The sequence below is a fragment of the Hirundo rustica genome, chromosome 8 (assembly GCF_015227805.2).
Source record: "Hirundo rustica isolate bHirRus1 chromosome 8, bHirRus1.pri.v3, whole genome shotgun sequence".
NCBI classification, from domain to species: Eukaryota; Metazoa; Chordata; class Aves; order Passeriformes; family Hirundinidae; genus Hirundo; species Hirundo rustica.
The window spans coordinates 11,984,455-12,002,541 of NC_053457.1; the positions used below are offsets into that span (position 1 = coordinate 11,984,455).

Consider the following 18,087-nt stretch of genomic DNA (forward strand, 5'->3'; position numbering starts at 1 on the left):
CACTCTTAGGAAAACTGAAACTTGAATACTGATCCATTGGGACAGTCACACTCAGCTGCATGGAGGTCCTTTTCAATACTTTGGTATTACAAAGGTTTGTGGAAATGATTCTACCTGCATGGTATTTGGCTCTCTATCCCACATGAGAGTTTAAAGTAACGGGTAAAAAGCACTGATATACATCTCACCATTTGTGTCACAGTCTGACTACTTGAAAAACGCTCTCCAACACCGTTGTTACCGTAGGGGTTTGTATAAAATCTGCCCACAGATCACACTTTAACGTAAAAGAATTTGCAGCCCAAAAACTTTGTAAAAGTCCAAGTCCAAGATGTCTGCCTTAACAGTACTGTTTCCTTCCTCACTCATTGAGGACATGTGCAACAGAAAGTGTGGAATTTAGAAAGCTTAATAATAAAAACAAAAAGTAAAAAGCAATTTATGACAGTGTTGTTAATGTGGGTAATCAGTTTCCAGGAAAAAAAACCCAAAACTAAAACCAAACAGGATTATATTGAAGAGTCTCTTAAACTTATTCCTGAATGCATAAAGCAAGGGTCATGCTGGCACATTTATATAAATAATTATTTTAACCAGAAGATGCACTTTTATGCTCTCAGACAGATTTCAAAACAAATAAGCAGGTTAGAAATTCTACATTGTGTTTATACAGGCAAGGATTTAAATATATATTTAGCTGATAACACAGTCAGTAGGGTCCTTAGACAATGAGTGTATAGGGACTAATTGTTTATTGTAAGAATGAGGGCCACCATATTCTTTGAAGAGCCATTGCAGATTCCAAATCCATCCGACTTGGGCCACTGACTCCACCAGCCTCCCAGCGAGAAAGCAAAATGCTCAGGATGGGAACATTTTCTATCTGCATTCAGCTCACTAATGATAAGTTTGCTATGGTGCAAACACATTGTAAGCAACACACTTTGGGTATGTTTAGCTTGCACCTGCAACTCCCACTATTTTATTCTGAAAGCACTGACCTGCACTACGAATGCACAGTCAACCAAAGTTGCCTTTGCTTGCATAGCAAGATAATTCCAGAGCTGTTTTTAGAGGCATAAGCTTTGGCACTCTTAAAGCATTTCCAGTCTAGAAAAGAAAAGCTTACAGCAGACAACTACATCTTCAGCTTAATAGCACAGAACAACACAACTCTACAGCCCAACAGTGACCTCTAGGAGTGCTGAGATGTACAGCTGTGGAGCAACAGGGCCTGCCAGCTGCACAGCAATGTTCCTTCTGTCTCTGAAGAAAATTATTAGTGGGAAAAAAAAATCACCAGGTTAAGTCAATGGTTTATATCTCTCTCCATTACCGGGTCAGTTTTACGAACTCTTCTGCTGTGTTAGCTACCAAAACTATTAAAAGATGTCATTCTGCCTACCTTGCTGATGTTCTTGGCCACATCTCTTTGCCATGTCTACAAGGTGAAACCTTGTAGACATGCACTGAATTTCCCCACCCTGCCCCTGAATTAGTTTCCAATCACATCAGTACCTAGGTCCAGATCACTTCATGGCTGCAGTAGGACTTTTGCTTGTGTGAGAGAGAGGAAAAGTTAAAATGGAAACAAGAGCAATGAGTTTATAGTAGTACCAGCTCATATCACCTCTCTGTGCATGGTATGAACCATATGAACCTATCCATTGCTCAGTCACTCCTTACACTGCCTGCAAGAAGCACTAAACTAGAGCTAACTCGATTCTTCTTTGTCTAAAACTTGTTTACAATTTGTGAAAACAAACATGATATGATTCTGGCAGCTGTTCTGTAACAATCTTGCACTGTTGCAAGGTAGCATCTGCTCCATAGCTCTCACAACACTCTATGCTGGGGAAGAGAGACTACTTCTGGTCATGTTTCAGGTCCTGATTTTTTCTTCTTCCATAGGAGTGCAATAGCAGTGTTGAGGGAAGGAAATTCTGATTGATTCAACCCTGATTACCCAGCCTTATCCACACTGGGCAAATATCTGCATTTCCTGGAGTGACCTACAGAGTGTGTCTGCAGGGATCAACTTTCTCTGCCTACTACTGTGTAAGGGCCACCACATAAATCTTCAAAATAGGAATGCCCAGAACTTCCTCAGCAGCATTCAGCTCCAGTAAGAGAGAACTCAGGTCTAAAAGGACTGAACATGCAACCCCAACTCACCTTGTAATTGGCCAAAGTGAATAGTATGTGCAAACTACAAAAACCTGCTAACTGTGTAAAAAGGAAAGACAGAAAGACAGAGAAAAGCACAGGCAAGATCTTCAAACCTTGGTTCAATCACACAATTTGTTTATAGCTGTTTTTGCATGAAGTGTCTCTCCACAGACATGCAACTACACAATTTAGGAATGTGTTAAAGGCATGTATTTCTCTAAAAGCAGTAGTTTTAAAGATGCCTTTCTTGAGTGTCTGCTGCAGATAAACAGTTCATTTTGAGAGAAAAGAACAAACGAGAGAGGGTCAGAGAGAAAGAGGAAAGCAGAGATTTTATAACACTGAAAAGGCTGTGTGGGAGCACTCAGAATCCTCAAACGTGGACTGAAGACTGCACAGCCACATTGACAAGGTTAATCTAATTCTCCTCTGCTAGAAGACCTGAAAACTGATGCTCATTACAGAAAACCAGCCATTGACATAATGCAGGAATCTGCCTTAGCACTGCTTCCTATTCCCAAATGGCATTGCTTGAGTATCATGAGATGAGGAAGAAGTGAGGCAAAGGCTGACTTTAATTGCCAGCTATCATAAGCAAGTACTAGATTTGCTATAGATTGGCCCACAGAACTGGGAGTCCATTAACACGCCTAGATACACTCCCACAGCTCTGGAACATGCATAGCCTTGAGCAACTTTCACCTCTGCTATATGTAAACAGTCCCATTTTCAGAAAGCTACAAATTCTTCACTTTTATATTCAATTACTTCATATCCTTCCACTTCAGAAATCTAACCACGGAAACTACCACAGCGAAGGTATGGCTGATGAGGTCAAGAGGTAGGTGTCAGGTAAAGGGAAACAAAGAAGAATTCCCTGTGACTTTGATTCAAAAGAAAGCAGCATGAGTGGTTCAGGCTGGCATTACTTCCTCTCACTACAGTATTCTAACACCGTGTAGCTGATTTTTATGCAGGGAATTCTGACCACTTCAAGCCGTGTATGTGGAATTTGCCAATGTGAAATTACGTTTACAGCATGTTTGTCCTCATTTATCAGCCTTTAAAATGGTAAAGTCATTCCAGTTTCTGGACTCTTCCTTTGCAGATAGTCTTGGTACTTGGGCTCTCTCCAAACTATATGAAGAACTCTTTTCTCCACTCTTCTATTTCTCACCATCCTCCTTGGAAAACCCACTGCCAGCTAGAGGAGACATTGACTGAGTAGGCTTTTGCTGAGCATCTGCTACCACGTCTCCTCATTACATTTTGAATTTGTACTTTCTAGGATTCACTAAAGACACAGCACATATGACTTGTCAAGTTAAACATCCTTCCTGTGCAGTAACAGCACACTTTAAACCCCCTGCCCCGCAACTTAAATGAACATGAAAGGATGTACACACACCCCACACACAAAGTTAAAATAGATGACTAACCATGCCTAAGAGCTAAATGCTGCTGGGAGTTTTTCTATCACCTAGTTGCTGCAGTACTGCATTTTCTGGAGATATATAAATTTCTTTATAGAAAACTCAGTGCTCTGAGCAAGCTGCTTTTCCAATGCACAGTTCTGCCTTACCATGTGAGACCTGAAGAACCCCTATTTTTCAGTCTCTTACATTGATATTTTCAGACCTGTGGCAGTGTCTCTCCTTGAAATCTGCAGGCTTGTACTATCACCGAAAGTTTAAAAGTGCCTTTCATGCTACTTGAGTAGAATTCCCCCTCAAAATGCTTTGATGCAAATTTTGCCCTCAGAGAAAAAGCCAGGGAAGATATTGTCCCTGTTCTGAAGTCATCCAACATCTTTCTTTAACAAGCTGTCTCTTGGAGATGGATATTCACAGTCCTGCTGGCCTAGGGAATGAAGTACATTTTTTTTTTTTCATGTGTCAGAGCAAAGCACAATGATTAATACAAGCAGACTGAGCCAGGTTTTTCTTTCAGATAAACAAGTTTAAATGACAATTCAAAAAGTGCAGAAATGCTTCTCCAAAAACTCAAAATGGTCTGAAACTAGAAACGGCATTTCCGGCATTTCTCAAGACTACTCTATTTCAGCAACTTCCCAAGTGAGGAATTCACAAAAAGCAAAAGCAGTTCATAAGGTAAGTCCATCAGCTGGATGAGAGCTCCTTACCCCACAAACGAGAATCTACGTGCCCAGCACCATTACTTACAGATTCCTGCATGGGGTGACTGAGAGGTTTGTCCAGAGCTGCCATGCTGCTCGGCATGTCTGGGGGATGTGACAGCTGTGGCCCATGCATGAAGTCATTCATAGATGTGCCACCAGGATTCCCATGTGGGAAGTCAAAATTGCCATGACCTTGGTAACTGTTGCCTGCAAGAGAAACAGATGTGATTTGTTTCCACCGTTGATCTCTCCCAGTATCCTGCAGGAGCCGCGTGATGCGACGCGCTCCCTGCACAGCACAGGGAGCTGTGACACTGAACTTGACAAGGCTGTGCCCCCAGCGCTGAGCCAGCGGGGACAGGGCACTTGGCTTCCAAACGCTGGCTGCTGCAATAATTCATTTATGTGTTGGAACTAATTGAAAACTGCTGACATTTTGAAAACCTACTGCCAAGTCACCACATAAACTTTACTATGCCGAGAAGTAAACAGAATATTAAATTCTATGGGATAGTTGTATCTGGAAACATCTCGGTGTAACTGACACCGACTGCCCGAATCCCGGATTATTTATAGGACACCTGTGTTATTTATGTCTGTGCTGCTACACACTCAGTAAGATTGTAGCATTGCTTCAGCTTCTAATGAAAGTAATTGTCAGAAGTGTATCTGGAAGATGCCACAGTACCAGTTCACAGCACAGCACCTACACTACCCCTTCCTAAAAGGCACAGAAGATGCGTTCATATCTAATCACGGTTCCCACAAAACTTATAAAATTCACTTGACTGACTGGATTACACACACATCTTGAAGCAGGCCTGGAGTGGCCTGCTGCTCTGCAGGACAAGTACTGTCCACTGTCCATATGGATCCAGCCCAACTCAGCCCAGGGATCTTCATCCGAATTCTAAAGCAAGCAGGTATCCCAATAGAGGATTTTACTCTTCATATTTTTCCTCAAGATTCATCTCTTAACACTTCCAACTCGGATATCAGCTCTAGTGGCTTATTTGCTATGAATAGCAAAAAGAAATGAACTAAACCCATTCACCTGTTTCATACAAGCAAGTGAACTGCACTATACTGAGCTCTAAAATAACAGAATAGCTTTGCAGCCTGCACAGAGAGCCTGCAGTTTGTCAGTTGAAGTACATCAGTTTTAAATATTCAGCTCAAGAAGGGAGTTTGACAAACTGAAGTAGTTGCATCATTTGCTCTTTAGCACAGCTTCACAAGCAGAAGTTTAATCTTGAAGGAATAGTAGTCATTAGCCATGTAAGAGTACTTCTCAAAGACGTCAGGACTTTGATCTATCATGTAAATACTGCAGAGCCTTACTAATTCTCATTTTGTTAATCTGCAAACTGGATGAGTCTCACAGAACATAGCTGGTCTTGCCTTGCATCAGGAATAATTAATTAGCAGGCAGCTGGAATGCGGTCTTGTAGTACTGAATATTTGTTATGTTTGCAAATTAAACTTCAGTATGCTTCCCGGCAAACCGAAATAAACAAACATAAACCACAGCAGTAATAGTACTACTACATTGCTCTAAAGAGCTGTTCATCAGAGGACATGATGTAATTGCAATCACTGAGTTTCAGTGCACGTATTGATGGAGAGTAAAGATACAAGGCAGCATGCCCAGGGAGGTGCAGCCATGCAGCAGCAAGCCCCTCTCTGCAGCAAGACTAGAGCCACGTGCTGAGGGAGAGACCTGTCAGACATTTAGGATAACCTGGTGCTCTGTGCTGACATCCCTATTGCAGGGCAAATAGGAGAGCGTGGGTTTCACCTGCCACTGGTGACACAGGGTTCCAGGGAGCAGTGAATACCTGTGCTACAGGGCCCATAGGGAAAGGCAGCAAATTAACAGTGTGGGCAGCAACGCTCACACAAAGCCTAAACCCCACACGTGACGTGGCCATCCTGTCCACTCCTGTGAGCTGGAAATAAGGTGAAGAACAGACAGCTCTCTTCTCAGGCTCTGACTGCACTTCAATCCTACTAAAAGAGGGGAAAAATGTGATTCAGTGTTCCTGGCTTTGTTATAGTAATCATTCATCTGTTTGAAAATCTTGTAAGTTTTATCATCTGTCATCAGTTTTGCAGTCACTGGAGCAAATTAACCGTATTTTGCACGCAATCTATATTTTTCTTCAACGCCTGCAAAAAGCACATGTATCACCTTGTAATCAATTTGGGGATTCTGATAGTGTGAACAGTTGGTCTTTTCCCAGAGCTGAACTGACTCATATCGTGTTACTTGCAAAAGAAACAGTCTCTGGTTTCGTGTTTTCAGAATTGTCACTATAATTGAGTTATTCACAACATACCAGTAATTTGAAAACCTATCTCCATTGCCTGTATTTAGTTCCCTGTTCCTCAGTCTGGTAGCATATGGGCAGAGGAACTCAAAAGTAATTTTCTAATGCAAAGGTGTTCGCAAAGCAGCTAAAAGCTCTTTAAAAATCGTCCCTTTTCTGGTGGCCTATGGAATGTCACTCACCTGGCCACGAGTTAACCTAGTGGCCCAAGCAGCAGGGTTAATGGGTCCAGTTTTCTACTTATGTAGTACTAGATGTTTTCACTTGGGAGTGGAACAGAAGGAAAACGCATAGAAAAAAAAAAGCAGAAATGTGTCTATTGTGGCAGGCCACGAACATAGAAGGTAACATACAGAGTTTCTTGATTCAGGGAGGGCTGCGTGACTATGAATATGACAAGCACCAAATAATTAAAATATTAAGTAAAATAACTAAATACTACAATATTACTAAAATATAATGCTCACTAAAATATACACTTCATTGAACAGATGAACCTTAACTGAAAAGACTTCTGCAGAATTTCAGAACTGCAGCCATATAAATTGCTTCCTCTGAGAAATGCAGTGACACACGTGAATCACAAGGCTGACTGAACCACTGAGTGCTAGGGTGAGCAGCTGGGGCACAAAGCCGTAGAACTAACCTTGGTTACCATACTCGGTGGAGTTGTTGCCTCCTGGAGGAGGGGGTAGGGATGGGTAAGGTGACGGGCCAGGACCCAAAGCTGCAATCATCTCCATCACATTTGGCATGATCATCTGGCTTGGACTCATGGTCTTAAATCTCTTTGAGGGAATGCCATCTGGGTCATCTTTGATGTGAATATCTGACTTTATAGGGACCGGCCTCCAACTGCAAGTTGGATCAATGGTAACTTCTTCAAACTCGGAGCTGAAAAATAATGTGAAAATGTGGCTTATCAGTTGAGTTTTTTTAAAACCAATTCTGCTGAAGTTTCTGTAAGAATCTGCATGGTAACCAATGTTCTAAAATGCTCTGGTGTAATACAACATTAAGAACTTTTACTCCTCAAGAGTGTGCTGAAAGCAAATTTAAAAAAAGGCAACCATGAGACCACATTTCTGTTTATCCACACAATGAAATCCAAACATATCGATGTGGTTTGACACCTCTGAATCAGAGGGACTGCTTGTAAATACAAGAAAGCATTTATCCTCCATTCTGGCTCTTCCCTCTGCTTCAGTGGTGAGGCTGCCATCAAGAGACAACCCAAACAATATCTACAAAGAAGATGGAAACTGATTCACTCTATCACCTGCTCCACCAAGTCACCATGCAACAGAATATTCAAGTTCAAATCACCAAGATCTATTTTGGTGTGACTATCTCAGTACTCATTACCAAATTTTCTAGTTGCTTAGTCTTGGATTATCAGGAGGGAGATCACTTACTTTTGTATAGCGTTCAGAATACCCCACATATACTGGTCAACCTCCAAGCCCTCCAAGAGAGCAGTTTTACTAAAAAGTAAAAAAAAAAAACACAACAAACTTCATGTTAGAATATTGCTAGGGAAAGAATGATGTGGGGCAAACAGTTTTAGTTCTACATCTACATTACCAGGATATTTACATCAAACACATGAAGTAAGGATACATCGACTTGTGTGTGTGTCCGCAAGCTGTTTGCATTCTTTAAGGAATTTTTGTTAGTGAACTACATTGCAAATTTAAAGTATTTTCAAACATAGCAGATCTCTCCTGTGAACATCAGTTAGCACTATTCTTTTTTAATTAGATCTTTCTCATTTTTTTGAGCTCCACAGTCCTATGGCTTCAAAGCAACTACGTATTACAGCTATTCTACTTAAGATTGGCACAGATGGGGACAGAACAAAACAACACCGGAAATGATTTAGCTATGTAGGCACTTAGATCTGAATGCAGGTGCTCATGCTCAGAGACACAGGACAAAAAATTTAGCCCAGATGCATGAATACATGAATTAAGAAAGCAAGATATCCAACTCTTGTGATGTTTATAGCCTAACATAGAAGACAGAAAAGATCTGGGCAGTTTGGAGAAAGCACTGGTGTGCTAGGACCAGTGGATCAACCGTGGACAGTAATGGAAACAAGCTGGTCTCCAGCCTGCCATGCCTGCAGAACAGCCAGAATGGACAATCCCCAGTGCTGTTTGTACCTCACCCTGGCTGGCAGAGCAAGGACCCAGCTGGAGCCTCGTACAGACCCAGGGCCAGCTGCTAGAGCTGAAGAGCCCTGGCCCCTCAGCTGAGGCTGGAACATGCTCCCAACCCTGTGCACTGAGCACAGGAGGTTACAGACACTGAACTGGCCTCCTGCTTTTTCTGCCCAGTTAAACACAAGGATGGACAGTCTGTAACCACTTCCAAGTTTTTCTTCCATTTTTTTCTGCAGTACACTAAATTTGGTCAAAACATTTGCTGGAAATTATGCCAGGGTATCCATTCCTCTTTTCCTCTAAGCAGCAACTCCAGCTTTTGCTCCTTGGAAATTTTTTAATTAGCCTTATTCTGGATTGTAGCTATCTACCTTATCAATGTAAATATTTGAGCCTCTTTTGAACCCTACACAACCCATTGATGATCTATAATGAAATCTTGTGAGAAAATGTCTTGTTATGTGTTTTTAAATTTATAATAATCCAGGGTGGTAAAATATTGCAGGAGTTCTCATTGGACTTTATGCTCTTTAAGTAAATGTGATATACGACCTTATTTCCTAGAACTTCCTTCTTCTCCCCTTCATAATCTTAAATATATCTGAATTTGGTCAAATTGTGTACAACTGCATTTTATGTAGGATGGTTGCACTTACTTGCATACTGGACACCGCCAAGTTCCTCTTTCACAGTTCAGTTGCAAGTAAGATTCCAGATCAAAGCACTAGGTATCAGAAAGAAACAAAAAAGGGGGAAAAAAAAAAGACAAAACAAAAGGAAACAAAAGAAAAATTTTGTATTAAATGAAGCAGTTAGACGAAAGTAAAACTGACATGAAAGAAAGCCTCCTGGCACTGAAAACTAAACCAAACATCTTACTTTTCCCCTCTGCATTAAACATATACTCAGTTAACTACTGAGGCTTACAGGCACAAATGCCATGTATTTATTAGGTGCTCTGACACGATCACCAAGCTGCAGGTCCTGTAACAACCCACGGCTGAGGGAACCCTGCCAGGCACTGGCACCCACTCACTTGTACGTGCTTGCAATCGTGACCCCTCGCCGGGAGCTGGATCCGCCGGAATGTGATCGGACACTTCAGCGACACCTTAATAGCTGTCTGCTCTACTCCATCCTCCCCATTTAGTGTTGCATTGCCAGAGGAAGCTGCTACGCTGCTGAAGTTCCTCTTGACTGTTTAGGAGGAAGGTGGGTATAGATGTGAGAAAGCACAAGTGCATCGTAAGTTTTAACACAGAAATCTGAAGTTTCTTCAACGTTTAAGAACATTTAAAAAATTACTTCAACATTTAAGGGACAACCGAATGAACAATATACCCACATAGGTGTGTAATTTAGAACGTTCTCCTGAACAGAAGAACCATCACACATGCGTATCAGCTAGATTCTTAATCAAGTTAAGTGTCATATAAGCACCAAAAGCAGCCCTAGATAAATAAAGAATTAATCTTTATTGGTGAGTCAAAAACAAATATGGGGGAAAAGCCAGATAGATTCTCCTGGAAGAGGACAGTCCTCTTCAGGAACTAAGCCTGTGTCCTTGAAACTTTGTTACCTCCACCCAAACAGCCGCTAACATTTCAGGATACCAGGGATTCATCTACCCACATTATGTTCTGCAAATTCTTCAAGTACAGCTTAAGGTTATCAATAAACAAGTAAATCTGGTGTAGAGATAGCTTATCACAACTGAGCACAGGCATTCTGGAAAGTCATCACCCACACAAAATGCACACTCACTCTTAGTGATACAATGTTCTGCGGGGAGGAGGCGTTTTTTCAGTAGACCTTGAAGTACGGAGCGAACCGAGGGCCGGTGCACCAACTGCAACACGAACAAGTGCGACTGCAAGGAAATACATTTGGTTAGGAAGAGAACCAAACACGCATGTTACATGCACTCCCAAACTGAGCTGCACTCTTCCCTTGGACACTTGGGTTCTGTCAGTGCCTGAGGTTTAAACATAAAAGCTGGTTCTGCTCTGCTGAGCACACACGCTCCCTTACGGATATTCTGCACACTGTGCAGTTGCTCCATGCTTAATGCATGCAAAGGCTTTAAAAAAAGCAAGGATTTTCTGCATTTTCTCCCTCCTTAGTATTCAGTATATGTACAGCTGACATATTAATCTCTGACATCAGGGTTTATTTTTAAAACCCTGGACTGTCTGATACAGTCTAGCCTACCTGCCTGCCCTCAGACTACTTGGAAGCTGCGAAACCAATTTGCAACTGATGTGCCTGGAATCAGCTGAATCTTCTTACCCAACACAGAGCTCGTTGTGGATTCACAGGATGCTGCCCCCTGCTCTTAGCCACCAGATAAATGACATTATGCGGGGAAACATCCTTGTGAAGTAAAGTAAAAAGGGCGGATGGTGTCTTGTCAAAGTGCCTCACACTGTGACCTTGTGAGAGCTAGCAGCTTGCTTTATTGTCAGTGACAAGACAACAGTCAGAAGCTCAGACTGGAGTTGCAGAAGAGCCTACATTAAAAATACAGTACTCATACCCAAGAGTAACTAACCCATGGAAAAGGAGAAAGGGGAAAGCTGAATGGTCTAGATTGCATCTTTGAATATGAGTTCATATGAAATCATCACCAGCACCAATGATTACAATGCTGATGTTTTCGTGACAAACCAAAGACCGTTTAATACACTGTGTAAATGAAATTAGTACCATCAACAGTCTTCATCACAATAATCTACTTCTACATCAACAGACTTCAGCCACTTTGTTACACAGGCACACATGGGAAGGTAGGAGATAGAGCTCCCTTCCTCCCCTAGAACCTTGTCAGAGACATTGGAAGGACGCCACTACATTCGGCAACAATTAAGCAGCAAAAATTTCCATATTAGCACTCTGACTGTGTCAACATCATTAAGTAAAAACTTTACCAGAAAAAGGCATGAAAAAAAAAAGAAAGTAAAGCTCTTTCAGCTAAGGCAACATTTGCAAACTGCTCTAAAGAGCAGACTCAGCATCAGCAGCTGCAGCCCTGAGCTCGGTGTACTTACGCAACAACACGCTGTGACTGTGATCTGAATCGTGTTTCTTCCTGGCTGGCAGACGTGCTTTAGGTGCAGAGGTTTATGAGATGTCTTGTTGTCACCACGTTCGATGGTAAGTGGGGTTGCATTAACGCTGACCTGGACTGAAGCTGGCCAGTTTGTGTTCATTTGTCTGTCTTCATGGTGATAGCACTTAAACTGCAATTCCAAGTCAGACCTGCACAACAACCAATAAATCTTCCTTTAACTTTGCTTTCACACTGCAGAGGGAGGTGGTTTTTATGTTAGGAACATTTTTCTTGATCAATCAGATTATTTTCCTTGAATTATTGCCATTAAGGATATAACATACTTCCTTCATAAAAGCCCTGAACAGAAGCAAGTCACGATGAATTAATGATGCAAGCATGCCCCAGAGTTGTTCATATTTTACACTTATAAAGGACTTTTCAAGGAAACATCTCAAACCTCTTTGCAAACCCAGACCATGGAGTCATCCTGCAGAAAGAAAAAATGTCAACATCAGGTAGGTCCCTCCTGTGTTAAGAGTTAAGAATGAGAAAGCAATATGCTGCAGTGGGTTGTGCTGGAAGTCTGGATTCTTCACTACCTCAGAGCACTTAAAGAACCATTTGAATGAATGCCTGTCAGACAAAATACAAATACAGCTAACCCTGACTTAGAACAAGTAAATCAACTAAGAGAAAAATTACTCCTATATCTCATCCCCCACCAAAATTAGCTCCCGTGATTCTAAATTAGCATGGGTGTGGACTAAATCTATCCAATTTAGACCTTCTTTCAGGGCATGAATTCCTCCCACCTCCCCTATAATAACTTCCACTTGCTATTGAGCTCCTCAGAAATTAGTTCTATAACACCTTCAAAAAATGAAAAGGCTGAGATTAAGTTAATCAAAAATTAAGTGAATAGAGACTATGACTTTAGTTTCCTAAATCTACATTAACCTTCTGTTAGGAATGAGTAATTTCAAGAAGAAATTTAAAAGAACACAGAAAACTGAACTGTCAGAATTCTGCTGCTCCTGACAGCAAAAGACAGCTCAAAGTTTATTATTCAAACTTTAAAATCTACGTTCCTGAAAAAATCTATGTTGCCTGAAAAAGATATCTTTGTAAGATCCAAGAGGAGCAGCTCATTCAGGACATTAACACCCTAACTGCCGTTTTCCTTACAAACACTTCAATCCGACTCAACGTCATCTTTCCTGGATTTCAAAATATCAGGATTTATCAGTGGACACAAACATGTGGGTTTTTTAAAAAGAAAGTTATAGAATACAAATTACCCGACCTTGCAACATAATCCATCTACGCAAACTCTTTTTGGGCTTTTTTTTCAATATTTTATTAACCATTGTCTGAAAGCTCATTCTGCAAGTTCCACTCAGTTTCACACCTCAAGAGAGCACAGCACAGCTGGACCTGGAGGGAAGCAGGGCTCGGTACCTCTGATATAAAACCCAAGCAGACGAGGTGAGGTGAGTGTCACGGTGCTGACAGACCTCAGGAGAGCCTCGTGTTCTCGGCACACACCGTCTCCACCACGGGACGTTATTAATAACACAGTGTGAAGACTGAACCAGCTTCAAGGAGACATTTTCCCTGCCTTCAACCTTTCTGCTTCTCGTAACCGTGAAAAGTTCCCATGGGGAGAAAAATACTTGCATCGCTATTCATTATGTGTGTACAACATGAGAGGTTTTGCCGAATATTTTAACTGGCAGAAAAATATTGAGAATTGGCTCAGTTCCACCATTCTCTATAAAAACCAAAATCCATCCACACATGTGACTAATTCATTTTTCTGGCATCCATCCAGCCCCGAGTTACACGTGAAATTACTTCATTACAGGACTATCCGTTCTCCCCACTATTAAGGGGCTTTTCAAAACAGCAGACCTGAGCATAGTTTACCTATGAGTCTTCATTAAAATAAGTTTAAATAAAGGCTATGTGTTTGGTGAGCGAAGGAGGAAAGAAAGAACAGATATTAAGAAACAGCCTCATGCCTCAGTGCAGCACTATAAATCTACTGAATGAGCCAGCACAATCCCCAGTAGTGATTACTTATTAATAAGAACTGGCAAATAACTGCCAAAACTCCCTCTGCTGCGAGTACTCCACGATAATGAAATGCAAGTAAGCAATAACTGACCTCAAAGTTAGGTGTTAATTATTGGCTGTGGTCTGCCTGCAATCCCCCTCCCTCCCAAGCCCCAGGCTCCCTCAGGGCACAGGGGACTGTGGTAGCAAGGAATCCTGCATCCCGCATCACACCTCAGCTTTAGAGTCAGAGTCTGTCCCGGGCCAGGGACGTGAGCGCGTCTCCCTGCCCGCCTCACACTCTCCACGCCAGCAAAACACAAGTCTCCAGTGGATTCCAGTGAATGGGAAGATCATCCTCCCAGGAAAAACAAAACCTAAAGCTACACCTGTAAGCAACCTCCATGCAAGATCCCAAGCAGCTAACCAGCCTCCACAGAGCACAGAGAAAGGCTCAGACAATGCAATGTTCATCCTGGCTCAGCCAGGATAAACACAGAGATACCTTCTGAGAAAAACCAAACAAGGAGACAAAATTATTCTGTAGTATTTGAAAATACATAAGTTTAAAAAAAAAAAGAAAGAAAAAAAAAGGCTCTGATTGTCACTTGATCTAAGGCCCTTCCATGAACATGGTGCAATAGAAACATACCCTGGAATCACTTATACAGATCTACATTAAATATGGGAAAGTACCACCAAGGAAAAATATTCCTCTGTGCTGGAAAAAAGAATTCACTGTAAGTGAAAACCAGAAGCCTTTGTATGAGGAAAGCTATGCTCTCACATTTCTGAGCTGTGCTTACTTGTGGAGTCAGAGAACAGGGGAATTCAGGAAGTCAGCTCCTGAAGCTTGGAGGATTTAAGCACTTGTCTTTCCAAATTATTTTACTGAGCCTCTAAATTGGGTCCTTACTCTTAAGTGGGTTATTCTTCATTATTAGATAACTCTGGTCTGTTTAATTTAAGCATAAACTCTAAGAGCCCTGCAGAGCTACTCTTGTATCTAACATTTCAGAGGTCACAAAGCACCTGGGACTTCAGATCTCCAGGTGGAAGTTTGTGGTGGTGTGGGTCAGGGAAACCCCACTCCTGTTCCACGCAGATCAGAAAGGATGCAACGGTTGCAGTGGTTTTTCAGACACTGCATGCTATGAGCTATCAGCAAGGACATGCAATATACTGTGAAGCATTTTAGAACGTGTTGTCTCTGGAAAATGACAGGCTAGAGCACCTACGAGTTGAAAGGACGTTCTTCCTATCCAGGCTACAATTTTTGAAGTGAAATTCCTGGCAAATCTAAGCGCAGTGCCTCTGGCCTGCCACTCCTCCCTCACTTGCAGCAAGGCTGAGCTTACCTCCACATCAGTGTCTGGTGCACAGTTGGCCGTAGGTGAAAGACGTGGTTACTGACTGCCAGGTTGTGCTCCAGCCGGAAGGGCTCCAGGACAACCCCGTCCCTCACAGGGAACGTCAGGCGCAGCTCGTCGTTGTGGTTGGCTGGGATCGAAGAGGGAGAGAAAGCGTGAACTTTCCCTTTAGCATCTGCAGTGCAATAATAATGTGAATATTTATACAGAATAGTAACAATGCACAGTGATCTGCTACTGGGTCTAACTTAGCAGATCTAACTGCTAAGGGTCTAACTCACACACACATAAAAATACAATCAGGAGTAACTCTAACTGATACAAGTGGCAAGGCTCAAACTGATAGCAAGGGCACAGCAGTCTTCTATTGTCACACACTTCACATTAGGGCCATAGCATTCCAGCCTCAACAGAAACCAGGAATGGCAAGAATTCTCGGTTTTCATTACACAATAGGTTCTGTGTCCAAGCTTACTCTGTTGGCAGAAGACTGAGAACAAATCTCTTAATAATGTCAAACTGTGATAATGTTTGTTTTCCCTGCTTTGAGCCGGGATCAACATTACCCAATTAGCTTCAACAGTTTCATCAGCTGAAACCATGTGATGACCAAAGACACTGGTATTCAATTACCACCTGAGCCCATAAGATGAGAATCTGAGGTAACTTACAGCTGATCTATGAAGTCCAAATGGCTTTAAATCCTGTGTTCTTGCCCAAATAATACTGCAGCCCATCTTCCTCTACTTAATTTTTCAGCTATCCTGAACTCCAAACATAGCTGCAAAGTGCTAATGCAGCAGCAGTTATTTTACAGAAAACATAAGGTTCTTCCATCTCCCTAGTAAATGATAGCTCCTATTGTTCATCAGTCACTTTGAAACCTCAAACATCTCATGCTAGTATCCAGCCAGAGAAATCTTGTTATTCCTGCCCTGTTCCCAGCCAAGTGTAGCTGTGACGTTGAGTGGCTTTGAAAGGAACATATATCAATTTCTGGCACAGTACTGACTATTCCTAAGAAGTCTGTATGGATCACAACAGAGACACTGCCATAAATATTCACATTTTATCCTGCTCTGCAGTGTTGTTCAATGAATGGCTTTGCCCTTGAACAAAACGGACCAAATGGAAGTTCATACAATAAACAAGCCTACAAAGCACACAACACAACCCAAAATCAAGTGTTTTCCCTCAGGAATCATATGAAAGCAATAATTCTGGAGTAAAATCCTTACAAGTTTAACCTGGAAGAACTTTTCTGATATTCTGTTTTAGAAGAGCATAGCAGCCTTTGTGTATTCTGTGCACTGGCTCAAGTGAGCCTACACTGTGCACGCCACCTATTACAGCTTAACAACTCCAGCCTTTCCCAGAGCAGCAACCAGAGCTTCTTTCCAGACTCTGAAATGCATGTGGCAGAGAACAGAGGAACAATAAACGACTGTGGGGACATTCTGTTTGCTACTCACTTGGAGGTGGTGGTAAAGCATTGATATTTGGTTTAATGTCAGGAGGGAATGGTGGTTTGACATCCTGGTTAGGTGACAGGTATGGTGGAATATTGCTCCCTGGTGTCATGGGTGGCGTGGGGTTTCCTGGAACAGGTGAATGAGGGTAATTTGGCACAGGTACAGGCCTTGATGGCTAGAAAATAAATAACATCACATTGTTATTGCAGTCTTGAAACAAGAACAATAAGCCTTGTGAACAGCACTGTTATCAAATACCAAAGACGACAGACAAGGGAGGGAGGCCCCTCTGCTTCTGGAGAAGTAACCACAGCTTGTCCCATGAGGCCTTCAGGGAAGAGGCCCACCAGGAGAGCAAAGCAGGAACTGAAACCAGCAGACCAGCCAGCTTAACTCAGGCAATGACCAGATACAAGCAAGGCTGCTAAAAGGTTTACAGTGTTCCTCTGAATGCTCGCTTTCCAAAACACACCAGCCATTTGCTTCAGTTTTTCCACTGCACCACAGACCACCCAGCCCTCTGTATCTCTCTGTCTTCCTCCCCAAACAGCCCCATTGCACAGAAGCCCACACAAAAAACAAAATCCAAAGACACACAATTAGCCAGTCTGTGTCCTTTTTACTTCCATCTATCCTTTCTTCCACCCTTGTTCAACTCCTGTACTCAGAATTAAAGCTCTGGGGCTCAGGGGATGTTTTTTATTCTGTGCACCAACAATTTAATTCTGTTCCTAGTTTGCTGCTAGTTGAGAGTAACTGATAGAAAGAAGACAATTAACTATGAACAGTACACATTAAAACACCTTTGGTTTAGTTTCTTATAATTAAAGGGATGGTTACAGTCAACAGAATAAACCAAGAACCCTGATGTGAAGGAAGCTGACATTAAACAAAACTGCAACTGCATGGCTCACGCACCATAAGCAGAAACACAGGAGAGTGTCAGGAGATGGAAATCTTTACAGACAGCCCAAGCACTGTGACTTCAAATCCAATTCTGTATATAAATGCTGCTCTGCTGACCCAAGATACTTGAGAGCACGTAAGAAGCGGGGTGCCTTCTCAAATCTTAAACATTCAAGTTTCCAGCTATCTTTGTTTTTTATCTTTGACACACACAGCTACTATCTGCACAATCACTGCAATTCAAAGGTTCACATTTTGTCTGTGGAAATTTTCCCCTAACCGGGATAATCTGCCTATTTAACAAGGTATCTTTTTTTCCCAACTGTTTCCAGACCAGTCAATATTTGAATACAATATAGAGGATACACTGTAAAGAAACAAATTCCCTGTCAGATGTATCTGGTAAACAAAAACCTTAAACCCCATCT

The 18,087-nt window shown here is 42.0% G+C and overlaps 1 protein-coding gene across 15 annotated transcripts in view; it reads right to left on the reverse strand.

Annotated features, from left to right (window-relative positions):
• Positions 1 to 18,087, reverse strand: part of ZMIZ1 (zinc finger MIZ-type containing 1) — a 346,350-nt gene that overhangs the window by 9,760 nt on the left and 318,503 nt on the right. For 11 of the 15 annotated variants that reach the window (XM_040070534.2, XM_040070533.2, XM_040070532.2 and 8 more), the window contains 9 exons: positions 16,754 to 16,928; positions 15,270 to 15,456; positions 11,852 to 12,062; positions 10,569 to 10,674; positions 9,841 to 10,001; positions 9,461 to 9,528; positions 8,055 to 8,123; positions 7,286 to 7,533; positions 4,353 to 4,516 (listed from right to left, as the gene is read on the reverse strand). In XM_040070534.2, the coding sequence (XP_039926468.1) occupies positions 4,353 to 4,516; positions 7,286 to 7,533; positions 8,055 to 8,123; positions 9,461 to 9,528; positions 9,841 to 10,001; positions 10,569 to 10,674; positions 11,852 to 12,062; positions 15,270 to 15,456; positions 16,754 to 16,928 (1,389 nt within the window). The remainder of the gene's footprint in view (positions 1 to 4,352; positions 4,517 to 7,285; positions 7,534 to 8,054; positions 8,124 to 9,460; positions 9,529 to 9,840; positions 10,002 to 10,568; positions 10,675 to 11,851; positions 12,063 to 15,269; positions 15,457 to 16,753; positions 16,929 to 18,087) is intronic. The other 4 variants (XM_040070545.2, XM_040070542.2, XM_040070543.2 and 1 more) reach the window with 1 other exon arrangement.